At 34.7% G+C, this 24,464-nt stretch overlaps 1 protein-coding gene and 1 long non-coding RNA gene across 2 annotated transcripts; both read right to left on the reverse strand.

Moving 5' to 3' along the window:
* Positions 1 to 4,340: 4,340 nt before the first annotated feature.
* On the reverse strand, positions 4,341 to 5,210 carry LOC141487098 (uncharacterized). The gene has a single exon (XM_074185898.1). It carries the CDS (start codon positions 5,208 to 5,210, stop codon positions 4,341 to 4,343), a length of 870 nt encoding a protein of 289 aa, XP_074041999.1.
* Positions 5,211 to 16,447: 11,237 nt separating this feature from the next.
* Positions 16,448 to 18,652, reverse strand: LOC141487124 (uncharacterized). The gene is made up of 3 exons (XR_012468211.1): positions 18,509 to 18,652; positions 18,262 to 18,410; positions 16,448 to 16,803 (listed from the first exon to the last, which is right to left on the reverse strand). It is a non-coding gene; the product is annotated as an uncharacterized lncRNA (long non-coding RNA).
* Between the last annotated feature and the right edge of the window lie 5,812 nt (positions 18,653 to 24,464).

The following is a 24,464-nucleotide window of genomic DNA, read 5'->3' on the forward strand; positions in this document are numbered from 1 at the left end:
ACTTCAATTATTACAGGTCTAGTTGTATTTGTGTTAGCTCTGCCAACCCTATATGTATCTCTGATGTCACTTTCAGAATATTCGATTCCGAGTTTGTTTCTCAATAGGGTATAGATATCTTCTTTGGTATTTTTTTCTTCGCCTGCTAACCCGTTTATGAATAGGTTATATTTCTTAGAATGTTTTTCTAGACTGTTGATTTTCTTCTTCATCCGGCCATTCTCTTTTAATAACTCCCCATTTATTTTTTTCGATTGAGCTAGTTCAGTTTGTGAGGTAGTTAGTTTATGATTCAAAATATCGATGTCTTTTTCAATTGTATCATTCTGTATAAACATATTTTCGTTTTGTTGCTTCATTTCAGTTGATAATTCGTAAATTGTTCCATTGGGGATACTCATATCTTGAATTATATTTTTTTAGATGAATACAAACACATTCAGCACGCGTTCCTCGTGTATTTGATCAGGAATTTCGGCTAAAACCACTGGAATAAAGCAGACTTTGTCTGAATATTTACTGTCGAATGTCTGAATCCGGCTTGATAATTAAGGGTTAAGGCAACCGCACACAAACCAAGATACGCCTCTGGTAGGGTGTTATTCATTCGCTTGTCTTGTCTTTTGTATGTGATAAGTATGTATCTGCTGCTACAATCTTTATTTTAGACGAAGGTATCACATATGCACACTGATGTTTGGAATCTTTCTTGCACCGATGAGGGGTTGATACCTCTAAATCGATCTGTAGGTGATCTGATCGATTGTTTTCAGCATGATCCTGCTGCTGCATGAGAAATATCTTGCATAAATGTCTGTCGAATGAAATTCAATATTTGGCAGGAGTTTACCAGAACCCACTGTGTAGGTACTTTAGGAGAGATGAATGTTACAGAAATTATTCTATATAAATATTACTGGAGAGTTTTCTAAAAAGTCAGCAGATGTGCTGCTGTGAAGTTGATGCACCTCTCCACATTTTGCTGGCCACATGATTTTCATGTATTTGTAGGTTTCATTCCAATTATTTTTTCTCAGTTCACTCCAATGAATCTTGTACTTTGGATACTTCAAGCAAATCTCTATCATCGAATGATATTGAATATGCCTGAAAAATCTGTTGTATAATGAAACACGTGTGAAGTGAAAATCTCACAAAAATATTATTCAAATACTTTATTGTCGCAAATATTCTGTTTTATTCTATGAAAACAAAATAACAGTGGCAGACGGCTGATGACCACTGGTGGTTACAAGGAGGTGGCTTGCAGGTAGTATGATCTAAAGTGACGATGCTTACTTGACATATACTTGCGGGTCCCATCAGGGCTCGGGCCAACGTGATCAATGGGAAATATTGGACTGGATAGACCTCTAGGTCCTGAGTTTAGGATGCCCGATTCTATTAGAGCGGTTAACATCTTCAGATACTCATGACTACCAAACTTTTTTTATAACTCGTATAAAAACATAGGGAGTTTCATTTCTCAATTCTCATATATTCATTGCTACTGATCTTATTTACTATCTGAGTAAATCTGTATCAATTCTGTTCATAACAGTGAATATATTTAATGATGCATTCACTTATAATTAATTTCATTATTGATCAAGAAAAAAAAAGGTGATATGAAAGTTTCGATCTGCAAACAGAATATTTATTATTGTCACCAGTTTATTGAGCTATTGTTGTCAGTTAGGTATCTATCCAAACGACATCATCTCATGAAACTTTACAGAGTAAATCAATACTCATTTCAGATGTAAATCCACATAATATTTTCATCTTCATATACGCTGAGGACGATAAAAGTTCACTCAAAAGTCTGTTTACGATCTACTCTTTTGGAATAAGATATCAAAATGTACTGAAAATACAGAAGTGAATAGAATGTAATCAATTTGAAATTTATATTTTGTATCATCCATGATATGCCCCATGATAGATTGCGATTTAAGATCCAAAGAAAACAAGTCGTAAACTTCGGAAATACAATCACAAATTCTGAAAGTTTACTGTTCCGAAAAGTAAACCTTGGCGGCATTCCAGAGACTGTATTGGGGATTTTGATGTGTAATGTAACAGGGGTGTCGTTCGAGGACACCAACCAATACGGGGGAAAGCAGAAGAAAAGAATTGAAAATTTATTCGGCTTTGTGTAAGCTTATTAGCAATCCCTTGAAAATTCAAACTTCAATGTAAAAGCAAATTGGATGCGTGGCGAATAGAATAAAAGAGATTTGGTTGAACTTTGAGAAGTTCTTTGTTCTTTCGAAAGATATTGTTTTCGAACTGATTAGTTATTTCAAGTAGAATTAATTTTTTAATGAATATTGGAAAAAAAATATTTTGATTTGTCAGAATGAATATGAGTTTCGAAGCAAGCAAATAAGAGTGGGAAATTCAAATATTTACATTCTTACATTGAAACGCATCGAAATACGAAAAACTGATAACCGATATAGGTTAGGAATAAATGTCAGATAAAATTAAATTAATATCTGTGATGAAAAAACGTAAAAGGCATGATAAACTGATTGTTAGTATTTAGGAATGATGTAAAATTCAAAATTTATCATTGTGAATCACTTCCTTAGAAATTGACATGAAGTGATGCTTTTGAAAAATATTTATATTTACATAAAAGGGAGGTTAACTATTGTTGTACGAAACTATGAAAAGAAAATGTATCTAAATTTAAGAGCCAATGTTAAATTAGCAGAGTAGAAAATTTTCCTGAGAAAGAATTTGAAAATTTGTATATGTGAAAATTGATAGATGGTAACTAGGGAAACGAGATAGATTTTGAATGATATCAGAATTTAACGTAGCATCTGAATATGTAATGATATACAGGGCGTTCTATTTCAAAAAATGGAATTTTAGTCTGTAGCACCTACACCAAACACCCAGTATATTTAAAAATCATATCACAATATAGCTCTCATGAACTCCTAAAACTTTTGTATGAAACATTTTTGTGTATCTCTTTCAACAAACCAGATATTGCCTGTCACAAAATGTGGGACACCCGGTATATATATATATATATATATATATATATATATATATATATATATATATATATATATATATATATATATATATATATATATGATAATTAAAACTGTTATACATTTTCTAATATCAATTGTGTCTTTTTCAAAATTTATTCACAGGAAAATCTACAAGAAAAGTCAAGTTTGGTAAGTAATTGTTGTTTGTGGCTGAATCCACCTGAGAGGTTGAGAAAAATCTCTATACACTGAGATATAGGATTTAAACTCAACATAAGAGTCGAGCCGAGTGAAATTTTCATCACAAGTAATAATAATAATAATAAAATAAAATGAATTTGAATTTTTTAAAAACCCAATATCAAATTCAAAATAATTCAACATCATCATCATTCATATTTATATATATATATATATATATATATATATATATATATATATATATATATATATATATATATATATATATATAAAATCTAGAAAGGTTAATGCAGTCAAGCTGCTGGAAAATAATTCAATGAAAATAGATGAGTACTTTCTGATCATTCCCATATTGATTTCAATTCAAGAGCCACCGGTGGCTCTTGAATATATATATATATATATATATATATATATATATATATATATATATATATATATATATATATATATAAATATATTGAAGTGGGGTAAGAAAAATAAGTTCGTACACCAAGCAGAATAATTCGGGTTGAATAGGTTTTATTCCCAGTTGGTCGGTTGTATGACAGATTGCGTTGGAAATACGACTAAGTTTCTATAAAATAAAATCATGAATATAAATAATATGCCTGAAGTTTAGCTCGATATATCACATACCTAGACCAGGCAGAAAAGTTCAAATTAATTCCCTTTCCAAATACCGCTAAGGTTCCAGAAAAACTTATTTGCAGTTCCAATACACGAAATCAACTAGAACGAGTCCACTTGCAGATGGATCCAACGTTCCTGAACTTTTTACCACAATACTTTTCCAAATAAAGAAATGTATAAGAAAAACGAGTTTCAATTATACCGAGAAAGCTACTGACAGCGCCATCTCCGCGCGAATAGGCCAAGCCAAACTATGTTGATAATTCTGTCAATACAGATCCCTAATCCCTAGCATTTACACCGGAATGAAATGAAAAATAGGTTAACGTCGATAACGGAAAGATGTAAATAAACATGATACAGTGAGTATAAATGACAAACGAGGACAAATTAAAAACGAAAACATATTACATTATGAAATCACGAGCGGTAGGGAAGTTACGCTATATCTCACCCCCCTCTCATTTATGCGAACGTGACGGATACACGTCAATGAGAAGGAAGGTAAAGTTTCAGGTGACAAGCATTGAAGGTGCCCCTTTCAGTCACCTGTTCATCGAGGTAAGTAAGGACGAAGGTAGCAAAACTATCTCTTTTCTTCACTTTGTAAGGGCCCTCGTATAATAATAAAAACTTTTTTGTTTCAGCTTTCAACGACGATGAGGTGGTATTCGCCCTCAACAAGACTAGTTCCCCAACGGAAAACTCACGATAAGGATTACCTGGATATCTTTCAGCCCTTCGAGCAGCTTTTTCTCGTAAGGTCGTTTCCGTCAGAACTAATTTCCATTCCGGAGGAACATAGGAGCAGGTTTCACCTAGGAATCGATAGGCCACAGGCAAAAGTCGAAGCGAATCCATTCCATACTGCAATTCATTAGGTGCAAATCCAGTAGACTCGTGGACCACTGAATTCAAAAAATCCGCAAAAGCAGGTACTTCGTAGGCCCACCTGGAATGTTGTTGGTGGCAGTACGTCCTAAACAGCCTATTCAGCTCCCGCATAACCCTTTCAGAGGGATTCGCTGCGGCATGCCGCACAGAGCAAAAAATTACTTGTACACCCAAGTCACTAAGTGTTTCTTTCCAAAGGCGAGCTATAAACTGGCTGCCATGATCCTGAAGGACTCTTTTCGGCATTCCATTTTTAGGGAAGTAATCTTGAATCAAACGATTCGAAATAGATTTAGTTGTAGCCCGTTTTAAAGCAAAAAGAGCCACATGCTTAGTGAAAAGGTTTACCACTACCAATAGGTATGTAACACCACCTCTGCTCTTAATTAGAGGTCCATACAAATCTAGTGATATAATGTCATCTTTGGAAGAAGGCACTATAGGTTGCTGAGGGGGCCTAGGCATTTCCGCACTTTTAGCGCGTTGACAAATATCACAAGACTTACAAATGTTCTTCACCCTTCTGTGCAAATTATTAAACCACAGTTCCCTTCTCAAAGTGCACCAGGTCTTATAAACCCCATAGTGCCCTATGGCTTCATGATAGGCAAGAATGCATTCATCAATGAGGCTGGATGGAATACATAACAAGTATGAACCCTCTTCGCCTCCATGCTTATACAATACTCCTTTCTGATCAACAAAATGATTTTGCAGAGCGACATTGTGAGCAAGGTCCGTTTTTATAGCGTTTAGTTTTGAATCAGCATCTTGCAATTTCTATATTTTTTTAAGGACAACAAGAACTCAGAAGGCAACTTCAGAGCAGAGAGAATCTGAAAATATTTTCCTTCAGATTGGTTATAAGCTCCACAGGCATCTCTTGACAGAGCATCAGCAATCACATTGTCACCTTCCGGTATATACTTTACATCAAAACAGAACTCCTGTAAAGCCAAGGCCCAAAGCGTTATCCTCGGAGTGAGTAACCTACATGTATTCAAGTAAGTTAAAGCCTTACAGTCCGTATGCAGAGTGAACTCTGTACCCAGAAGGTAAACTCTCCATTGCTGTAGCGCAAAGACTGCCGACAAAATCTCTTTTTCGGTAGTCCCATAACGAGTCTCTCTTTCTAGTAAGCGGCGGCTAGCCCAAGCCACTACTTGCCGCCTTCCCTTTATGATCTGGAAAAGTTGGGCTCCCAGACCATAGTCACTACTGTCAGTTTGGACGTGCCAGGACGCACTAGGGTCCGGATGATACAACAAAGTATCGCTTTGTAAAATCCGCTTAACATTTTCAAAACTTTTCTCTTGTTCCACGTCCCATATCCACTTACTTTTTTTTCTGAGCAACCTGGTAAGGGGTTCCGTGAGAACTGAAAATTTGGGACAGAAAGAACGGTCATAATTACACATACCCAAAAACCTTTGTAACTGTTTCACATTTTTAAGTCTTTCGTAGTCTAAAATGCCTTGTATTTGCAACGGGTCTGGTTTGATTCCTTCTTGTGTGAGGATATATCCTAAAAAAGTGATTTCCTTTCTAAAGAAGTGACACTTTTTTAGTTTAACAGTGAAGCCTGCTGTTCGGAGGCGTCCCAAAACCCTACTCAGATGTCTCAGATGTTCTTCTACAGTATCTGACAGTATCAGCAAATCATCCAGGTACGTGTACAGTAACGAACTGAAATCGTGACTAAAAACAGTCCGCATACAGCGTTCGAAAGAACTGACTGCTGTAGAAAGACCAAACGGAAGACGACAAAAACGATAACATTTCGTACCAACCATGAAACCCGTGAATTTTTTGTGTTCTTCCTTTATTGGAATCTGTTAATAACCGTAAGCAAGATCAATGAAACTCATTATTATGCGTCCTTGGATTGATCTAAGAATTTCCTCTATAGGTTTCGGACATTCTCTTTCCGGAACTAACAAGGTGTTGAGATGCCTAGCATTCAGGCATATTCTGACAGTTGCATCCTTTTTCATAGTTGTCATAAGGGGTGAAACAAATGGAGCTTCCACACTGCGCTCAATAACACCCCAAGACTCCGTCTGATCTAAAGCTTGGTTAACAGTCTCCCGGTGGGACATAGGGAGGGGATAAGGCTTGACAAAAAATTCGCTTTCATCTCTTGAGTGAATTTCATGAAAGTATTCTTCTGTCTTACCCGGAATTTCTGAGAAAATATCAGTAAACTCTTCCATTAACCTATGGAAATATTTTTTTTCGGAATGTGTCAAAAAATTTGCATCCCAAATATTTTCGTTTTTTTTTTTCATCTAATAAAATATTGTTTTTTATGGGATCGCTTTTCAAGACTACTGAAAGACCAACTTCATCGGGGGACTATCCTCATGATGGTAGAAAACCTCAGGTATACTAACTTCAACATTATTGATTTTGCAAAATAAAATTTTATTTTCCATATTTAATTTCGCATGAAATTTTCTAAAGAAGTCGATCCCCAAAATGAATTCATAAATTAAGTCAGCAATCAACAGAAACTCGTGGGTGAAGACATGAGAATTTGCAGAAAAATCAAGGTGAGCTTGCAAAATAGCTTTTCTATGTTTAGCTTTGAAAGCTCCACAAATTTTCACTCCAGAGCATTTAAAAAATGGTATTTTTTTGTGAAAAATTTCTAGTTGATTCCATACTCTTAAAGAAAATGCTGAAGTTTGACTACCTGTATACAATGCTGGGAAACAAAAGCCAAAAATTTTTATAGATATGACAGGAACTCTCTCATCCGGTGGACTATGACGTAAGTCACATTCATCAGACAACAGCTACTGTTGGGGAGTGGCAAGTACTACTCGTGCCCTATATAAAATCGCTCCTAACTGGGGGCCTATTTCAGGTAGGAGGACTGGAAGTTTTCCGATTCAACTATCGGATCTTCTACTTCTAATGAAGCGACATGTTTATTAGCGCTTGCACCGTTTTTAACATCTCTGTTCCGGGGAACGAAATTATTTTTATTGTCGAAAAACTGTCTACTAGCCTGACTTTCCCGATTAAAATAATAATCTGCTTGACGAAGTCTCTCCAGGGCTTCAGACAAACTCTGTGCACCGGTTAAAGTTGCAGAAATGTTGGGAGGAAAATGAATCGCTACCAGTGCTATAATTTCCTGATCGGAAAAAGGTGGTTCTGAGTAACGTGAAAGTGCCACGCATTTATTAAAATGATCTTGGTATGTACCATCATTTTCAAAAAATCTTGAACTTTCTAGTCTTCGCTTTACACTAAGTTGCTTTCGTGGACCCCAAAATTGAAGTGAAAACTGTTTTTTGAATTTTAGATAAGTACCAAACGAATTTAAGAAAGCAACTCCCCAAGTTTTTGCAGAATCTTTCAACAGGATTTTAATTAAGCATTTTATTTGTGAAAAAGGAATCAGAGCGGTATTTGAGTTTTGTTCCAAATTCAGTAAAAAGTCCACTGGGTGGAGGTCTTTTGAATCGTTGTAAGTTGGTAAAGACTTTGCTGCCTTCATTACATTGAAACTTTCAATACTTTGTTCACTATATAAATTCCTTACTTAAAAATTTTCTTGACCCTGTTCATTATTTACATTAAGACCAATATTATTTTTCAGAAAAGAACTATTTTGTGAAAAATGGCAACCTTTCTTTGAAATGTTCGCATTGTTTAAGTTATTATCATTACAAACATTATTTGTCTTTCTAGGCACAAAATTCAGCGAATGAACGACTTCTGCTGCTATTCGAGATACATCATCTGCATGTAACATGGGAGGCACTGATGGAGGATGAATAGGTCTCATACTCACAGGGGGAGGAGGCAGGTTAAAGCTCATGTTCGCCCTCACTTCGTGTGGCCGAAGACTGCTCTTGGGTGTTTCTATATGTGGGACGTTTGCATTGTCTGCAATCCCTTGATCGGGATTTAGTAGATCTCCAGTTACTTCACCTGACCCAGAAGTTCTATTCGTGGTCATCTGAGGAGATTGATTCTCGCCCGTTATACCGTCGTCACGTTTTCTCAAGTTATATGGGGAATGATCCAAACCCATTTCCCTTTACTGCTTGGCCTTTCGTTGAGCGCCAGATGAATTGGGGTGAGAAAAATAAGTTCGTACACCAAGCAGAATGATTCGGGTTAAAAAGGTTTTATACCCAGTTGGTCGGTTGTATGACATATTGCGTTGGAAATACGACTGAGTTTCTATAAAATAAAATCATGTATATAAATAATATGCCTAAAGTTTAGCTCGATATATTATAGGTATGTAATATGTAATATGTAACCAGGCAGAAAAGTTCAAATTAATTCCCTTTCCAAATACCGCTAAGGTTCCAGAAAAACTTATTTGCAGTTCCAATACACGAAATCAACTAGAACGAGTCCACTTGCAGATGGATCCAATGTTCCTGAACTTTTTACCACAATACTTTTTCAAATAAAGAAATGTGTAAGAAAAACGAGTTCTAATTATTCCGAGAAAGCTATTGACAACGCCATCTCCGCGCGAATAGGCCAAGCCTAACTATGTTGATAATTCTGTCAATACAGATCCCTAATCCCTAGCATTTACACCGGAATGAAATGAAAAATAGGTTAACGTCGATAACGAAAAGATGTAAACAAACATGATACAGTGAGTATAAATGACAAACGAGGAGAAACTAAAAACGAAAACATATTACATTATGAAATCACGAGCGGTAGGAAAGTTACGCTACAATATATATATATATATATATATATATATATATATATATATATATATATATATATATATATATATATATATATATATATATATATATATATATATCGGAAAAGTCTATAGGGATATTTTTAAAAATGGCAATATTTTTTTTTAGATTGCTTTAGGGAAAAAAAAGTTGACGGGTGATTATCAGTGAGAGATAATTGGCAAAAAGATTTTAATACTGCATTTCGAAGTGATAGCGATTAGTTTTGAGAATGATAATGTGTTTTCAATATCGTGAGTTGAAAAATATAAGCGGGAATGGAGTATACAATTAATTTGGTTTGGTATACACAGAACATTGCGAATGGCTGGGGAAATGTTTACCGCTGCAATATTTTTCAATTCACATACTTATAATTGAAATGAAAACAATAATGAACTTCAATATTACTTTATTCATAAAAGTCACTATTAGATACATTTAAACCATATGTGATTCATCAATCCAAGAATTTTGTTCGCTAGGAGGGCCCAACCACTTTACATATACTTTATTTTTTCTTCTCTTCAACACCTTCTCAATCAGGTATACGTCAGGATTCTCGGTTCGTAATAACTCTTCTTCGTAAAAACATCCTCTAATCGGCTGTTCATTCATATCTTCAAGATTATGAGTCGTTGGGATGGTTTTATTAATTTTAACAATCTTGAATAGCTCCGTGGTAAAATTCGCAGTGTAAGACTTTTCAAAAATATTTTTGTATTTACTTATACGTACAATATCATTCAATTGAAATTTGGGTTTACTTTGTCTTCCTCCAATTCCATTGATACCCTTGAATTTCAATTTTGTTGTTGAATCAACATTGATGGGTGCCATACCTATTGTACGATGAACTTTATTATTATATCTACTAGTTATAATTGGAAGAATATCAAGCCATTTGTGGTGACCTCTCATCGAAAATTCCTTGTAGAGCCATGCCTTTATTGTACGAATCACTCTTTCTGCTATAGCTGCTTTCTTTGTGCTGAATGTTGAATAATGATATTCTCGCATGAGAGATGAGAAGCTTCTATTGAAAAATTCTTTCCCTTGATCGCTTTGTATATGTTTAGGGGAAAATTTGGCTTCCTTCAGTACATATTTCATTGCATTAGTTATTGTACTACCTGTTTTATCTTTAACTGGCACAGTCCATAGATATTTTGAGTAACAATCAATTACTACAAGTATATATCGGTATCCTTTATTACTTTTTGCATAAGGTTGTAGTTCAGCTAGATCAATTTGGCATAGATCTGCAAAACCTTTGATGGTAGTTATTCTTCTACGAAAATTACGTCTTGCAGGTCTATGTAATTCATTAACAACTTGTCGTTTGATATCACTTATTTCATTAGTCATTCTATTTCAATATGATTAAAGACAAAAAAGTGATAATGTTACTGCATTGAATGATGATGTGACAGTGATCATTACTTGTGGATATATATTAATATATTATACCTTCTTCACGTAATTCTTCAATTATTGAAATTATTTCATTATCATGTCCGGTATGTCCAGCTGACTTTGAAGCTACCAATAGTCGTAGGCGAGCAACTAACTCTTTCGGTGAATTCCAGTACACATAATTCGCAGATTTAGAATTATATGTTTTCTCCATTTTCACTCGTTTGAGTGCTCCACCAATTTTACTTCTACTCCTTATTGGATATTGTCGTGAGTCTAATAGTGGTTTGATAACTTCACGAAATTTTTTAGAATTTGTATTTTTAAAACCATTCTTCAGATGATATTGTTTATATGAAGCATTCGTTATTTTCATTATTTTGGAATATACTTGACGAGTTTCTTCATTATCAACATCTTGTGGATTCTTCAAAAAGATCATATCATACAATTCTGGACTACCTGCGCATTCATATTTTTTCACTTTATTAGCATCCCAAAATGAAATGTTTCCATCTTTGAAATGTACCACTAGACTTCCCATTTTCAGCTTTTGTGTAACTGGATCCATACGTACGCCAAATGTTCCATCATATGCTGGATTTCTAGATTTTACATTATTCAAATGTTTCATCAAAACATCTTCACCACTTTCATTCATAACAGGTGAGATGTCAGGATCCGAGGAATCGATGTGGGACGATGATGGTGTTTCGAATAGAGTTGTTCTCATATCGTCTTGAAGTGTGCTCGTGTCACTATTCACAGATGATACACCATCAAAAGATTGTTTTCTTCCTATTGGAGTACTCATGGGATAATTTGAAGTAGATTGAACAGTTCCACGATTTGGTGATAACACTGCTGATTTAGAAGTAGCATTTGATGATTAAACATTCAATGGTTTCATTATGGGCTGATACAATCTTTCAAGTGTCGTACGATTTTCAATATTATCATTCTTGATAGAGTTGAATTTCTGTCTGACAGCTTCTGTTGTCTCTACTAGTTGACGTTTCAAATTCATTTCATTGTTTCTATGTTCAGAATCGTTTTTTGTATTCATAGTGCCGTTTTTAAATTATAGCTCAATTCGTTGATGAAGTGACCTCTACAATATTCAGTGATCGAATAAGTTTCAAAAACAAGATCATGGGTATATAAAACTATCGAATCCTTTGCGATATCTACCTTCATCTATTTTTCTATCCTTATCAATTACTAGAAATTCATATTGATCCTTCCAGCATTCAACACACATCAATTGGAATTGTTTAAATGTTACATCGGGTGAAACATGATCTGAATAAATGTGATGTAAATTCGTCTCATCTTGTTTGAACATTATAATGAAATTGGTATTGTCACGCACTAACTGTTTGGGTACCCGTGAATATGTCTGTGCTAGATAAAAACAATCAACATCCTTATGACGTCCCATACAGAAATATGATCTAATAATATCTTGCTTTTCACATATCACATCATCGAAAATGAAAACAGAATTAGGCTTAGCGTCGGAGGGTTCCACTATTTCTGCATTATTGCTGAATGTATAAAAACCTAATCCTTTTATAGGTTCCAAAACACTTCGCAAGTACTGATATTTGGGTTGATTGAGTGATTTCGAATAGAGATACACATTTCTAAATCTCAATCCTTGTGGATGTGTTAATAGTGATATCATTGCATTCGTCTTTCCACAATTTGAAGGTCCTATAATGAGTCCTCGAACTGATGATGGAAGTAGTGGACCATGTCTGAATACTCTTTGTCCATTCAATCCACACCCAAATTTCTCATCTAGATTATCTACAGCAAACTTTTCTTTCTGTTTTACAATGCGCATCGTGCCGTGGTTGGAGACTGTATAAATGTTAGCTTATTCATTTCAATGTGTACCATCAAACGATACGGACATATTGAAAGTGATCGTAAAATTAAAAGAGGTTGTGGTTTTGTTAATGATTTAATAAACAAACTTCCTTTCGAATTACATCTACCCGGAGGTTATCAATACTGTGGACCGGGTACAAAATTGAAACAACGTTTAGCTCGCAACGATCCTGGAATCAATAAATTAGATATTGAATGCAAAAAACACGATATTCAATATTCTAAGCATCCATCCGATCTTGCAGCAAGACATTTAGCCGACAAAGAACTTGAATACAACGCTTGGGATAGGGTTAAATCGAAGGACGCGAGTATTGGGGAAAGAGCAGCTGCATTACTTGTCACCAACATTATGAAAGCCAAAAGACATATGGGCATGGGTTGTAGTACCAATAAGAAAAAATGTAAGAGGAAACAAACGAAGAAAAATAAAATTAGAAAAGTTGCATTTGGTGCTGGGATAGTCCATAAAGTGCGAAATGTATTGAAGAAAGCTGGTGGGAATCAATTTGTGACGAATAGTAGCAAAAAAGCGATCACTGTGGCATTGCAGGCAGCACGTAAATACCTCAAAGCTGCCGGTGGAAAAAACGAATGTAACTAACAACAAAATTTATTAAATGGTTAAAAATACTGAGTGCGCATATAAGCAAAGCTAAAAAAAAATATGGCTCTTCTTTGGCACCCCGAAAAAAAATCATAATACAAAAAAAATTGGAATCAGTACAAAGTATGGCCTCCACGCTGGTGTATTACGGCCCTACATCTATCGTGCATCGACAAAATGAAATTGTCAATGTCTCAATTGAAACGTTGTGTGAATAATCCCCATATGCGGAGTAATTCTTCGTTGAAGCATGTCCCACACATGCTCGATGGGATTCAGGTCCGGTGATTGTGCTGGCCATGGCAATACATCAACTCCTTCGTTGGTGAGCCAGTCAGTCACTAGACGCGCGACATGTGGACGAGCATTATCGTGCATTGGGTGGAAGTTTTCACCAACAGCACCAGCAAACGGACGGACGATAGGTAGAAGATTAGTGTCGAGGTACTGTCGAGCTGTGAGGAAGCGATTTGGAAAAACGAGATCGGTTCTGTCGCCGATCATGATTCCGCCCCATAGCATTACTGTACCACCTCTGTATGTGTGGACTTCCTGGACGTGTCTCAAACGTTCATTATTTCCAGGTCGTCTCCACAGTCTTACTCGACGAGAATCTGGATGAAATCCAAATCTGAATTCGTCTGTAAACGAAACTGTGGCCCAATCATTTGCATCCCAGTTTTGATGTTCTTGACAACACTCTAATATTCTACCGCGATTGCCTCTCGACAAAGGTGGACATCTAAGTGGCCTTCTGTTGTGGAGATCTGCTTCATGCAGTCGATTTCTGACAGTATCACGACCAATGGTTACCTGCTGCAACACGTTAACCAACTCAGGTGCTGTGATTGTCTGTTGTCTTCTTGCGGTTAAGACCAAAAATCGGTCTTGAACTGCAGTTGTAGCGCGTCCTCGCCTTGGATGTTGTTCGGCTAGACTGCCAGTTTCACGGAAACGCCGCCACAATCGACTGATAACACTTTGGGAGACCCCCAAACGAAGAGCTACATCATTTTGTCGCATGCCATCTTGAAGAAGCCCTACAGCTCTATTCATCTCAGCCAATGGTAAGTGATGGCGTTCCATGTTAAAGCACAATATTTTTAGTTCAATTGCTGAGCAAGAACTGCATAGAATGTACAAACTCGACACTTTCAGATTATTCATTTTAGCCGAAAACCTACAGTTTGTAAAGAACTTGATAAAAGATTAGTAACCGTTTTTGCAGGCTTTGTTCAACCCATAGAAATCTACAGGGTGGTCGAGTGTACCAATTTAATCGAAATTAAACGACCTCATGCATTTATTTTTATAATATTTAGTATGTTATAAAAATATCCCTAGACTTTTCCGATGTATATATATATATATATATATATATATATATATATATATATATATATATATATATATATAAAATTTGTTTGGACACGCTATATTGAAACAAGATATCTTTCGTACATTCTTATCAGTCGTCAAATGGATTTCGCTTTGAATAAAGTCTTTCATCGAGTTTATGGCGTAGAAATAGGAATAACGACCATTTTTCGAAAAAGATGCCTTTTTAAGAAAAATCATTGAACCTAGCCATAGAGAATACTCAATGAAATTTGTAGAGGTTTCGTTGGCGCTCCTTATGGATCAATGATATACAGGGTGTTCCATTTAAAATAAGGTAGATTCTGCAAATTTTTATTTACAATATTGTCAAATATAGGAAATGAACATGAAATAATTCAGATTCATTTAAGTAAATACATGAACTGAAAAATATTCCAACCTCACTTCAATATTTCAACACAAGAACACTCAGTATTGAGAATTCCATCTTTTAATATTTCAAGTTCATAGACATCGAAATTGATCCGATCACAGGATATGGAATATAAAACAATCTCCAAATACGCAAACTTGGCACAGATTGCATGCTGTGCATTTTACCTCAGTTCAGTGACCGGATCAAAATCGCAATGTCAGCGTATAATTCTTTATAAATATTGAGGGAGGTCAAGATCATGGACAATTAACAGTTAACAGTCAACAGACAGTATTCATTTACGTATCGATTGGGTCATCAGAAATGCAGCACATCTCCTTCTCTTCAATCCTGCTGGGTGGCAGTATAATGTAAGTTTTTTGATTGTTTTAATGTATTATTTTCTTATTAACATTTGAGTTTGAGTTTATTTAAAGTATGTTTTCCGTTTCTTTTACAATAAACATTTAATTAAGTTTTAAATGAGTTCTTTTATTATTTGAATGAATGAATGAATGGGTGAAACAGCAAATAGAAATCCTCTCGTTAATAGCCAAGCGAGTACTGAGTTGCGACACGTGGTGGAGGCGCCTCTCTCGTTCTCGGGGGCTTCATTCTTCATAATGGGCCTAATTTTCTGATACAAAAAGTTGAATTGTTCAAGTTTTGAAAATATGTTGTGATAATTAGCCGAAAAGTGTATTTTTCTTTTGTTTTCCAATAATGAGAGAATTTAATAGCTGTTTCATCCAGTGAAAATTACAGTTTTTCCTTATTTTCAATATATTTCAAATGAATGGTTTGTTTTTGATCAATCATTAGTTGGTTTTGTGCTTCAATTGTTTTTTTTAAATCCATATACAAACTATTATTTCAGTCAATTTTCCATGTTTCCCTTCTCCTCAAATTATGAGTAATACGATTACTCATCGTACGATTATTCATCACATGATTTCGAAATTTTGCATTCGTATCTGACTTTTTGGAATATAAATGATACACAAACCAATATCTGTTTCATCAGCTTGGGAATGTGTATCATAGTATCAATTAGTTAGATTCATAATATATTCCTTGTTCCCAATCATCCTCTAACATTTTATTGGTAATAACTCGAAAAAAATTATAGTAGTCATCAACATCAGCTATTAAGTAATTAATACATTTAATTTAATCAATGAGAATATTGACACAAGAAAAAGGTCCATTTTTGAGTTTTATTAACTTTTTGAAAACTGTTGAGATAAGGCCATCATGATCGCCAACATGAAAAAAATCCTCATTTTTGAAATATGAACCCTTGTCGATTGGTTTATGATGTTGTTTTCGATACAGCGCAACGTAAAATATTTAAAAAATCCCTCAGATTTACTATTTTCAGTAAATTCTGGGAATAGTTTTATTTTGATATAACCGCCAAATATTCAAACTTTTTCCTTTGAGTTTGAAAAGTAATAATTCAATTCCTATAAGTATTTATTGCGAAACTGATATCAAGAGGCAATAAAAGAAGATGGTCTTCAAGAATTTTATTGAAACATGTTTTACATGGCAGTGTTACACTTCATACATACTAACCTCTCTTTCACAAAAAGTTTTTTCCTCAAATACTATTGTTCACTATATGTTGCATATTCTTAAGCACCTCCCCTATAACAGAATTAAAATTGTCAAACTATGCTCTGTAAATGCATGTAATCCTTCATGAAAATTCGTAGTTAGAAATGTCCAGAGTACATATAATATCAAACAAAAATTAATTCATCTAGTTAAGTATGTGTTATACGAAAAAAATTCAGAAATCTGAATTGTTTTATGAATGAATATTCTGACTCAAACATATAAGAATCCAGAATAGTTAGGATATAAACATTAGAGATTAGTAATTGAATGAAATGCAGATACAAAATATTTTTTCAATTGCATTTTTCAAACAAAATTTTACACACAATTAATTAACGAAAAATAAGCAGTAATTACATAAGAAAAGAAACATAATAATAATGAATGCATTATTGACACACCCCTTGCCAGAAGTAGTATAAACAATTCAATGTCACCACATAGTTTTATTTTAATTTTATTTTGTTTGGAAAGTAATAGAAAATAGCATCTCAGACTGATGGTCTACAAACAGTGAAGTTTGTAATATTATGAGAAATAAAAGAAGCGTATAGATATACTGAAAAGGTGAGAATTGATAATTATGTATTGAAGAAGAATCATTTATATAGGTAGACTATACACACGAGATGAAAAGGCAGACTGTGGAGGACGCTCCCAAAACTGCATGAAATTTTTCATTTTTGAACGTGTGTGAAATATGTTAGATGTTCATGAGAAATAATGATGATTATAATATGAATTTTGTATGAGGCATGAAATGAAATGCGCATACATGAGGTCTTTAGAAGAAAGATAATAGGTACGATGTTGTAGAAAGTACGACACAGAAAGTTGTCTTAAGAAAAGACAAATATGATGTTTCAAGATGTAGAACGTTACTACGTCATGGTAATTAAGAAAAAAGGTGAAAGAGTATAAAGAGAATAATAATAATATATGCAAAATCTGAGAGATGCAATTTACATGTGGTTTCTAATATATATTTATCAGATATAATTCAATATTCGTCGTTGGTACTAGCCAGTTGTTTTCGATAAATATTTCCAATAGCTGTTTATTTTCATTGAAAAGAAAATAAATTGCTATTGCTATTTTCAATTTCCTATTATTCAGTGAAATTTATATCACATGAGGTGACAATTGAATAGGCAGGTGACAAAGACTGTCAGGAATCAGTAAAAAATTGTACAAGAAGAAATTAATGTTGAAATGGGTGTGTCATAAAGAACCAATGGATTTTGACAGTATGCTCAAGCATAAATCAAAAAGTATGTTTCAAAGTTGAAAAAGAAAGTCTGTAAGGTATCTGCCATTTATCGTCAAATCAACTTTAATGTTATATGTATTCTAACCAATTAGATTGAACTGTTAAATGATTTTTAACTACATAATGCAGTGATTTTTGTTGATGGTTTTTATTATCGAATTTATTAGTAACATAACCTAGCTATAAGAATAAAAATATATCATGAAAGAACTTACTGCCGAATTTCTCTCTTGTTTCATGCAATCGAGGCAACACCAGACCCCAAGGCACTTCGAGGCAGTCACTACTCCACTACTCCATCACCACTGTTACGGTTTTCTACTCCAGGACATTCAGCAGATCGTACCACAGACAGCACGATGACCTAGGGAAACATGAAGTTGAATCATCATGGCTCCAATGAATGGACTATAGGAATATCGCAGTCACTAGTGCCATATTCAACCAGAAACAAATACTTACGTTGTTGCGTTACCAGTTGTTCTTAGTAGCTGATAAACAGTTCCTGTGTGGGCAGACATCATCCACAGACATAATATGTGAATAGAATTGTAATACTCGAAACAATCCAGAATCACCGTCATACCGTTAAGTACTAGGATAATTCAAATCCCAAGCAGCCTACAGAAAATATTTCACTAATAATTTATGAGAACGACGCTAGTTTCATGAATGCTGACACAACAGAACCACAATTGATGATGTTTGAAGTTTCCCAAAAGCTCTCGACGGAGTAAATTTCTATATTCCTGGGCAGCTAATAACTTGATCACACTATTACACGATGAACACACAGATCTAATATTTTTCAAAGTGTTGAATCAAAATTACTTCAGTGAACGAAAAATGCCGCTAAATATTCACATATTCATCAAAATATCTGTATGTCATATGTCATGTCAAGCCGTAACTCTTCTTCTTCTTCTCTATTCACAATTGAGAGAATAGGCATGGAACAGAATGACAGATACTTTTCACAGAAACCATAAAAACATGTTCTGGTAATACGAAAAAAACTCAAAGCACAACGTTATACGTAATTATAGTCCAGTCCAATTCAGTCCACTGTTACGTTGTCAATGTTTCCATCCAGTTGAGTTGTGGTAGCCGAGCAGCCGTCAACCAAAACAAAGTCAGAACCAAGACACAGAACGCTGTGCAGACAGATTGGTGGAGTGACACGAAGACAGACAAAGTTCAGTGCCGGACTATGACAATATTAGTGTGGGAACTCATAGTTGCAGAATCAATTGGACAATATAGTTTTTTCTTACTTTTATAGGACATCTAGTTTGTTATTAATGTTATTATTTTCATTGAGTTGTGAATTTTCATTTGAATTTCAATTTGTTTTTTTTTGTTTTTTTTTTGTTTTTCATTACCACCCAAAAAGCTGGGGGCCAGCTTTAACGTGGAGGGGAGATGTGTCAAATATAAGAAATAAACATGAAATAATTCAGATTCATTTAAGTAAATACATGAATTGAAAAATATTCCAACCTCACTTCAATATTTTAACACAAGAACACTCAGTATTGAGAATTCCATCTTTTAATATTTCAAGTTCATAGACATCGAAATTGATCCGATCACAGGATATGGAATATAAAACAATCTCCAAATACGCAAACTTGGCACAGATTGCATGCTGTGCATTTTACCTCAGTTCAGTGACCGGATCAAAGTCGCAATGTCAGCATATAATTCTTTATAAATATTGAGGGAGGTCAAGATCATGGACAATTAACAGTCAACAGACAGTATTTATTTACGTATCGATTGGAGTAGATGCATACAGCCGAATTCCGGCCTCCCCCCACCACTATGACGTATTAATTGCTTTTTTTATTGTTGTTTAGTAACATCAAGGCGATGTGACCTTGAAGGGTTTGATGCATGGATCGTTTAGAATTTTTTTCATATGAGATTTTGTGTGTGTGTGTGTGACGTAATGATGTAATTACATTTGATTGGTGTGTGTGTGTGTGTGTGTGTGTGTGTGTGTGTGTGTGTGTGAATGCACGGTACAGGGTTTCATCATGTGCTTGTCTATGTACAAACATACGTCTGCATATTTCGAAGTTCCTCCAAGTAATGAATGTTCCATCGATGCGACCCCACCAAGTTAGTCGTGTTGTGACGTCACAGCAATAACTGTTCAACGGCTAGAGAGCGACATGTTCACTCCACGACGTGTGGCAGAGTAATGGGTATTCATCGGTGCGCCCTCACCTTCCTCTCGATGTAGTGAAGACTGTGACGTAACACACCGCCCTAGGCTTGCCATCGATGGTGACACGCAGGCAGTCGAGGACTGTGCTAACGTCTGTCCTCTGCGAGAACGCAACGTCCACTGCTTGCTCGTACCGACAACTGTTATCGTATCAAGTTGGGAGGTGAGCTTAGCGCATGGAGTTGAGAGGTGGGATTGGCTATGACGTCTTGACGAGTCCGATCAGACTGTATTTAAGAAGCGGACGAGTGTTGGTTATGTCAGTTTACATCAAGTGAGTTAGTGAGAACGTATCATACAAAATGTATTCCTGTGACTGTGGTAAATCTTTCACACGTAGTGATAATCTTCGTCGGCATCAGCTCCAGAGTTGCCAAGGAGGACCTGCAGTGAAACGGATGAGAGTAGACAATGCAGCACCTATGTATACCTGCAATTGCTGTAATGTGACAATTCCTATGACGCAAGTGAATTCTCACCGAAGAAGCATAAGTCATAAAAATAATGCATGTGTTCAAGTGTCTGATGGTGTTCAAATGATAACGAATGCATTCAATTGCCGCATTGCAACATATAGGGTGGAGAGTTCGGTTGTATCCACTGACTACATGTCATTTTTCAATGAGATTAGGCAGAAGGTCATCGAATTACTGAAATCGGCCATTAGGATCTATAAAAGCATCAAGGTGAATATGGAAGTTTTTGGAAATTATATTCTTCAGACTCAAGATTCGAAGGACATGAAGTCGTTCAATTCCCAAAATAAAATAGTGGACCAATCTTCAGATTTGAATGCTGTTTTAGATGGATTCCGTGATGTAATTGTGGCTCAAACAACAGAATTCCAGGAACGTGACTCAGGTATTTATTTTTATAAATTTCAACGAGATTGAATAGTATTGTTTTTTTTATATAATTTAGGATGGACTTGTGAAAAAATAATGTTTCTCGAGGTTAACATTAATAAATACAGTCCACTGGAAGGACGTTCATATGTGAAGCTGCCTGAATGCATTCAATGGAAGAAAGCTGTTGTGAATGTCCGTAACGAAGATCAACACTGTTTTGCTTGGGCTATAACATCAGCATTATGTCCTGCAGATGGTAGAGTGTCCGAACTTACATCATATCCACATTTTTCCAATGTTTTAGATGTCACAGGTATGGATTTTCCGGTTAAAGTTAATAGCAAGAATATTGAAAGATTCGAAGATAGGAATGATATTTCAATTAATGTTTACGGTTTAGAGAGTAAATTTGAAAAGGGGAAAATGAAGTATGAAGTGATTGGTCCATTGCGATACTCACAGAGAAGACTCCGGAGACATGTCAATTTGTTACTTATAACTGATGACACCGGTAATAGTCACTATTGTTGGATCAAAGATCTTTCAAGATTAGTTTCTAGTCAACTATCAGCACATGAACACAAAAAATATTTTTGTGATGGATGTTTGATATATTTTTCTAACGAGAGATTGCTTTTACGTCATAAAATGAATGATTGTAATCACATTAGTAACACAACACCAACTACCAATTTTAAGGTCAATAAATATGGTAGGATGGTTGCGGAAAATAAATTAATGTTTGAAAACTTTGAGAGACAAATGAGGATGCCATTTGTGGTGTATGCTGATTTTGAATCAGTGCTTGAACCGATTCACATGAATGAGCCGAATCCCGGAAGTTCATACACGATTTAAACATTCAAACATAGCCCATATTCATTTGCTTATTTGATAAAATGTTCATATAATGATGATTTGTCAAAATTTGTTACATATAGGGGTGTAGATGCTGCTCAGAAATTTGTGAGTAGCATTGAAGATGATTTGAAAGAGATACATGAAAATCATCTCAGATACTCTAAACCAATGGATGCACAAACTGTCGGAGAAGAAGAACAGTTTGTTGCAGCCATAACTTGTGGTATATGTAATAAACCATTTATTGATGGTGAAGTCAAAGTTAGAGATCATTGTCATGTCACAGGGAAGAAAAGATCACATGCCGCTCATTCAAAATGTAATTTGAATTTCAAAATACCTAATTTTATACCTATTATTTTTCATAATTTAAGTGGTTATGATTGTCATTTATTCATAAAAGAATTGAATAGGAATAAAGAGAAAGTTGATGTTATCCCGCAAACTAAAGAGAAATACATATCTTTCACGAAGCATCTCTTTACACACACCTTTACTGATAAAGATGGTAAGGTTAAGAAGAATTATCTCAAAATGAGATTTATTGATAGTTATAAATTTATGACTGATTCGTTGGAGAAGTTGGGTGCTAACTTGACCTCTGATCAATGTTTGGAGATGCATAAACATTTCCCACAAATTGAGAAATTCAATTTGATGAGACAGAAAGGTGTTTTTCCATATAGTTTCGTTGATGACATCGACAAATTGAATTATCCATCACTTCCAACAAAAAATCAGTTTTACGACACACTCAATTGTGAACATATATCTGAAACTGATTATGATAGGGCTAAAAATGTGTGGAATTCATTCGAGTGCCAGAATTTAGGTGAATACTCTGATTTGTATTTGAAGTCGGATGTATTGCTATTATGTGATATTTTTGAAAACTTTCGCACCACAAGCTTAGAGATATATAACTTAGATCCAGCACAATATTACACTGCACCTGGATTATCTTGGGATGCCATGTTGAAGTATACGAATATTGAATTGGAATTACTAACTGACATTGATATGATTCACTTTTTTCAAAAAGGTATACGAGGTGGAATTAGTCAGTGTAGCGAGAGAAAACATGTAGCAAATAATAAATTTTTACCAAATTATAATCCCAATGAACCTTCCACATTCATTACATATTTAGATGCAACAAATCTATACGGTCGTAGTATGTCACAGCCTCTACCAACAAGTGAATTTACATGGTTGACACCTAATGAAATTCTTAATCTTGATGTGATGAATGTGAGTGTTGATAGTCCGTATGTGTTTGAAGTGGACATTCATTATCCACAAGAGTTGCACGATAAACATTCTGATCTTCCATTTTTAGTTGAAAAAATGATACCACCTCGTACACAATCGAAAATTCCTAAATTAATTCCAAATTTGAATGATAAAAGAAAATATATTATTCATTATAGAAATTTACAGCAAGCCATCAAAAATGGGTTGATTGTAATGAATACACATAGAGTATTGAAATTCAAACAATCACGTTGGATGAAACCCTATATAGATCTTAATACTGAAATGCGTAATATGTCTAACAACAAATCTGTTAAAGATTTCTATAAACTAATGAATAATGCGGTTATGGAAAGACAATGGAAAATGTCGATAATCGAATTGATGTTAGACTCGTTACACATTGGGAAAATATAAAGAAAAATATAGGTGCCAGCACCCTTATAGCCAGACCAAATTTCAAAAAATGTTCAATTTTCACAGATAATTTCGTTGCCATTCAAATGGGTAAAGTTGAAGTATACTATGATAAACCATTATATTTGGAATTTTCTATATTAGAATTATCTAAAACAGTCATGTATGACTTTTTCTATGGATGCATCAAACAATGCTTTGGTGAAAATGTGTCTTTACTTTACACAGATACCGACTCGCTCATTCTGAAAGTAAATACAGAAAATTTTTATGAATTCATGAAAACTAACATAAGTAGGTTTGATACATCCAATTACAGTATAGTTAACCAATTCAATATTCCAGTAACGAGATCAATCTTAGGTAACTTCAAAGACGAATTGCCGAATGATCCAATCATGAGCTTTTATGGTACAGGTGCAAAAGCGTATTATGTGAAATCTGTTGATGATGAATTTAAAAAAGCTAAAGGGGTGAAACGATCGGTTATAAAGAATTAATTGACATGTGAAGATTACCAACGAATCGTCGAACAAGGTGGCATGATATTCAGAAAGATGAATTCATTTAGAAGCGTGTTGCATGATATGTATACTGAATTGAAGAATAAAGTTGCATTATCATACCACGATGATAAACGATTTATCATTCCTAATACTACCCACACGCTTCCTTGGGGTCATAATGATATTTAATTTTATCAAAACGATCCGAATGATAACATTCGTTGGATAACAAATATTATTCAACAATCACAATCTCAGGAGAGTCCATTGGATCAATTGAATAATTTATTGTCTGCCGA

Source organism: Leptinotarsa decemlineata, unplaced genomic scaffold (assembly GCF_025532065.1).
Source record: "Leptinotarsa decemlineata unplaced genomic scaffold, Ldec_3_MD MMD2_tig00078363_RagTag_RagTag, whole genome shotgun sequence".
Classification (NCBI taxonomy): Eukaryota; Metazoa; Arthropoda; class Insecta; order Coleoptera; family Chrysomelidae; genus Leptinotarsa; species Leptinotarsa decemlineata.

Excerpts from the sequence above, each read along its gene's own strand:
- LOC141487098 (XM_074185898.1), bottom strand. The coding sequence starts at position 5,210 with ATGCCTAGGCCCCCTCAGCAACCTATAGTGCCTTCTTCCAAAGATGAC.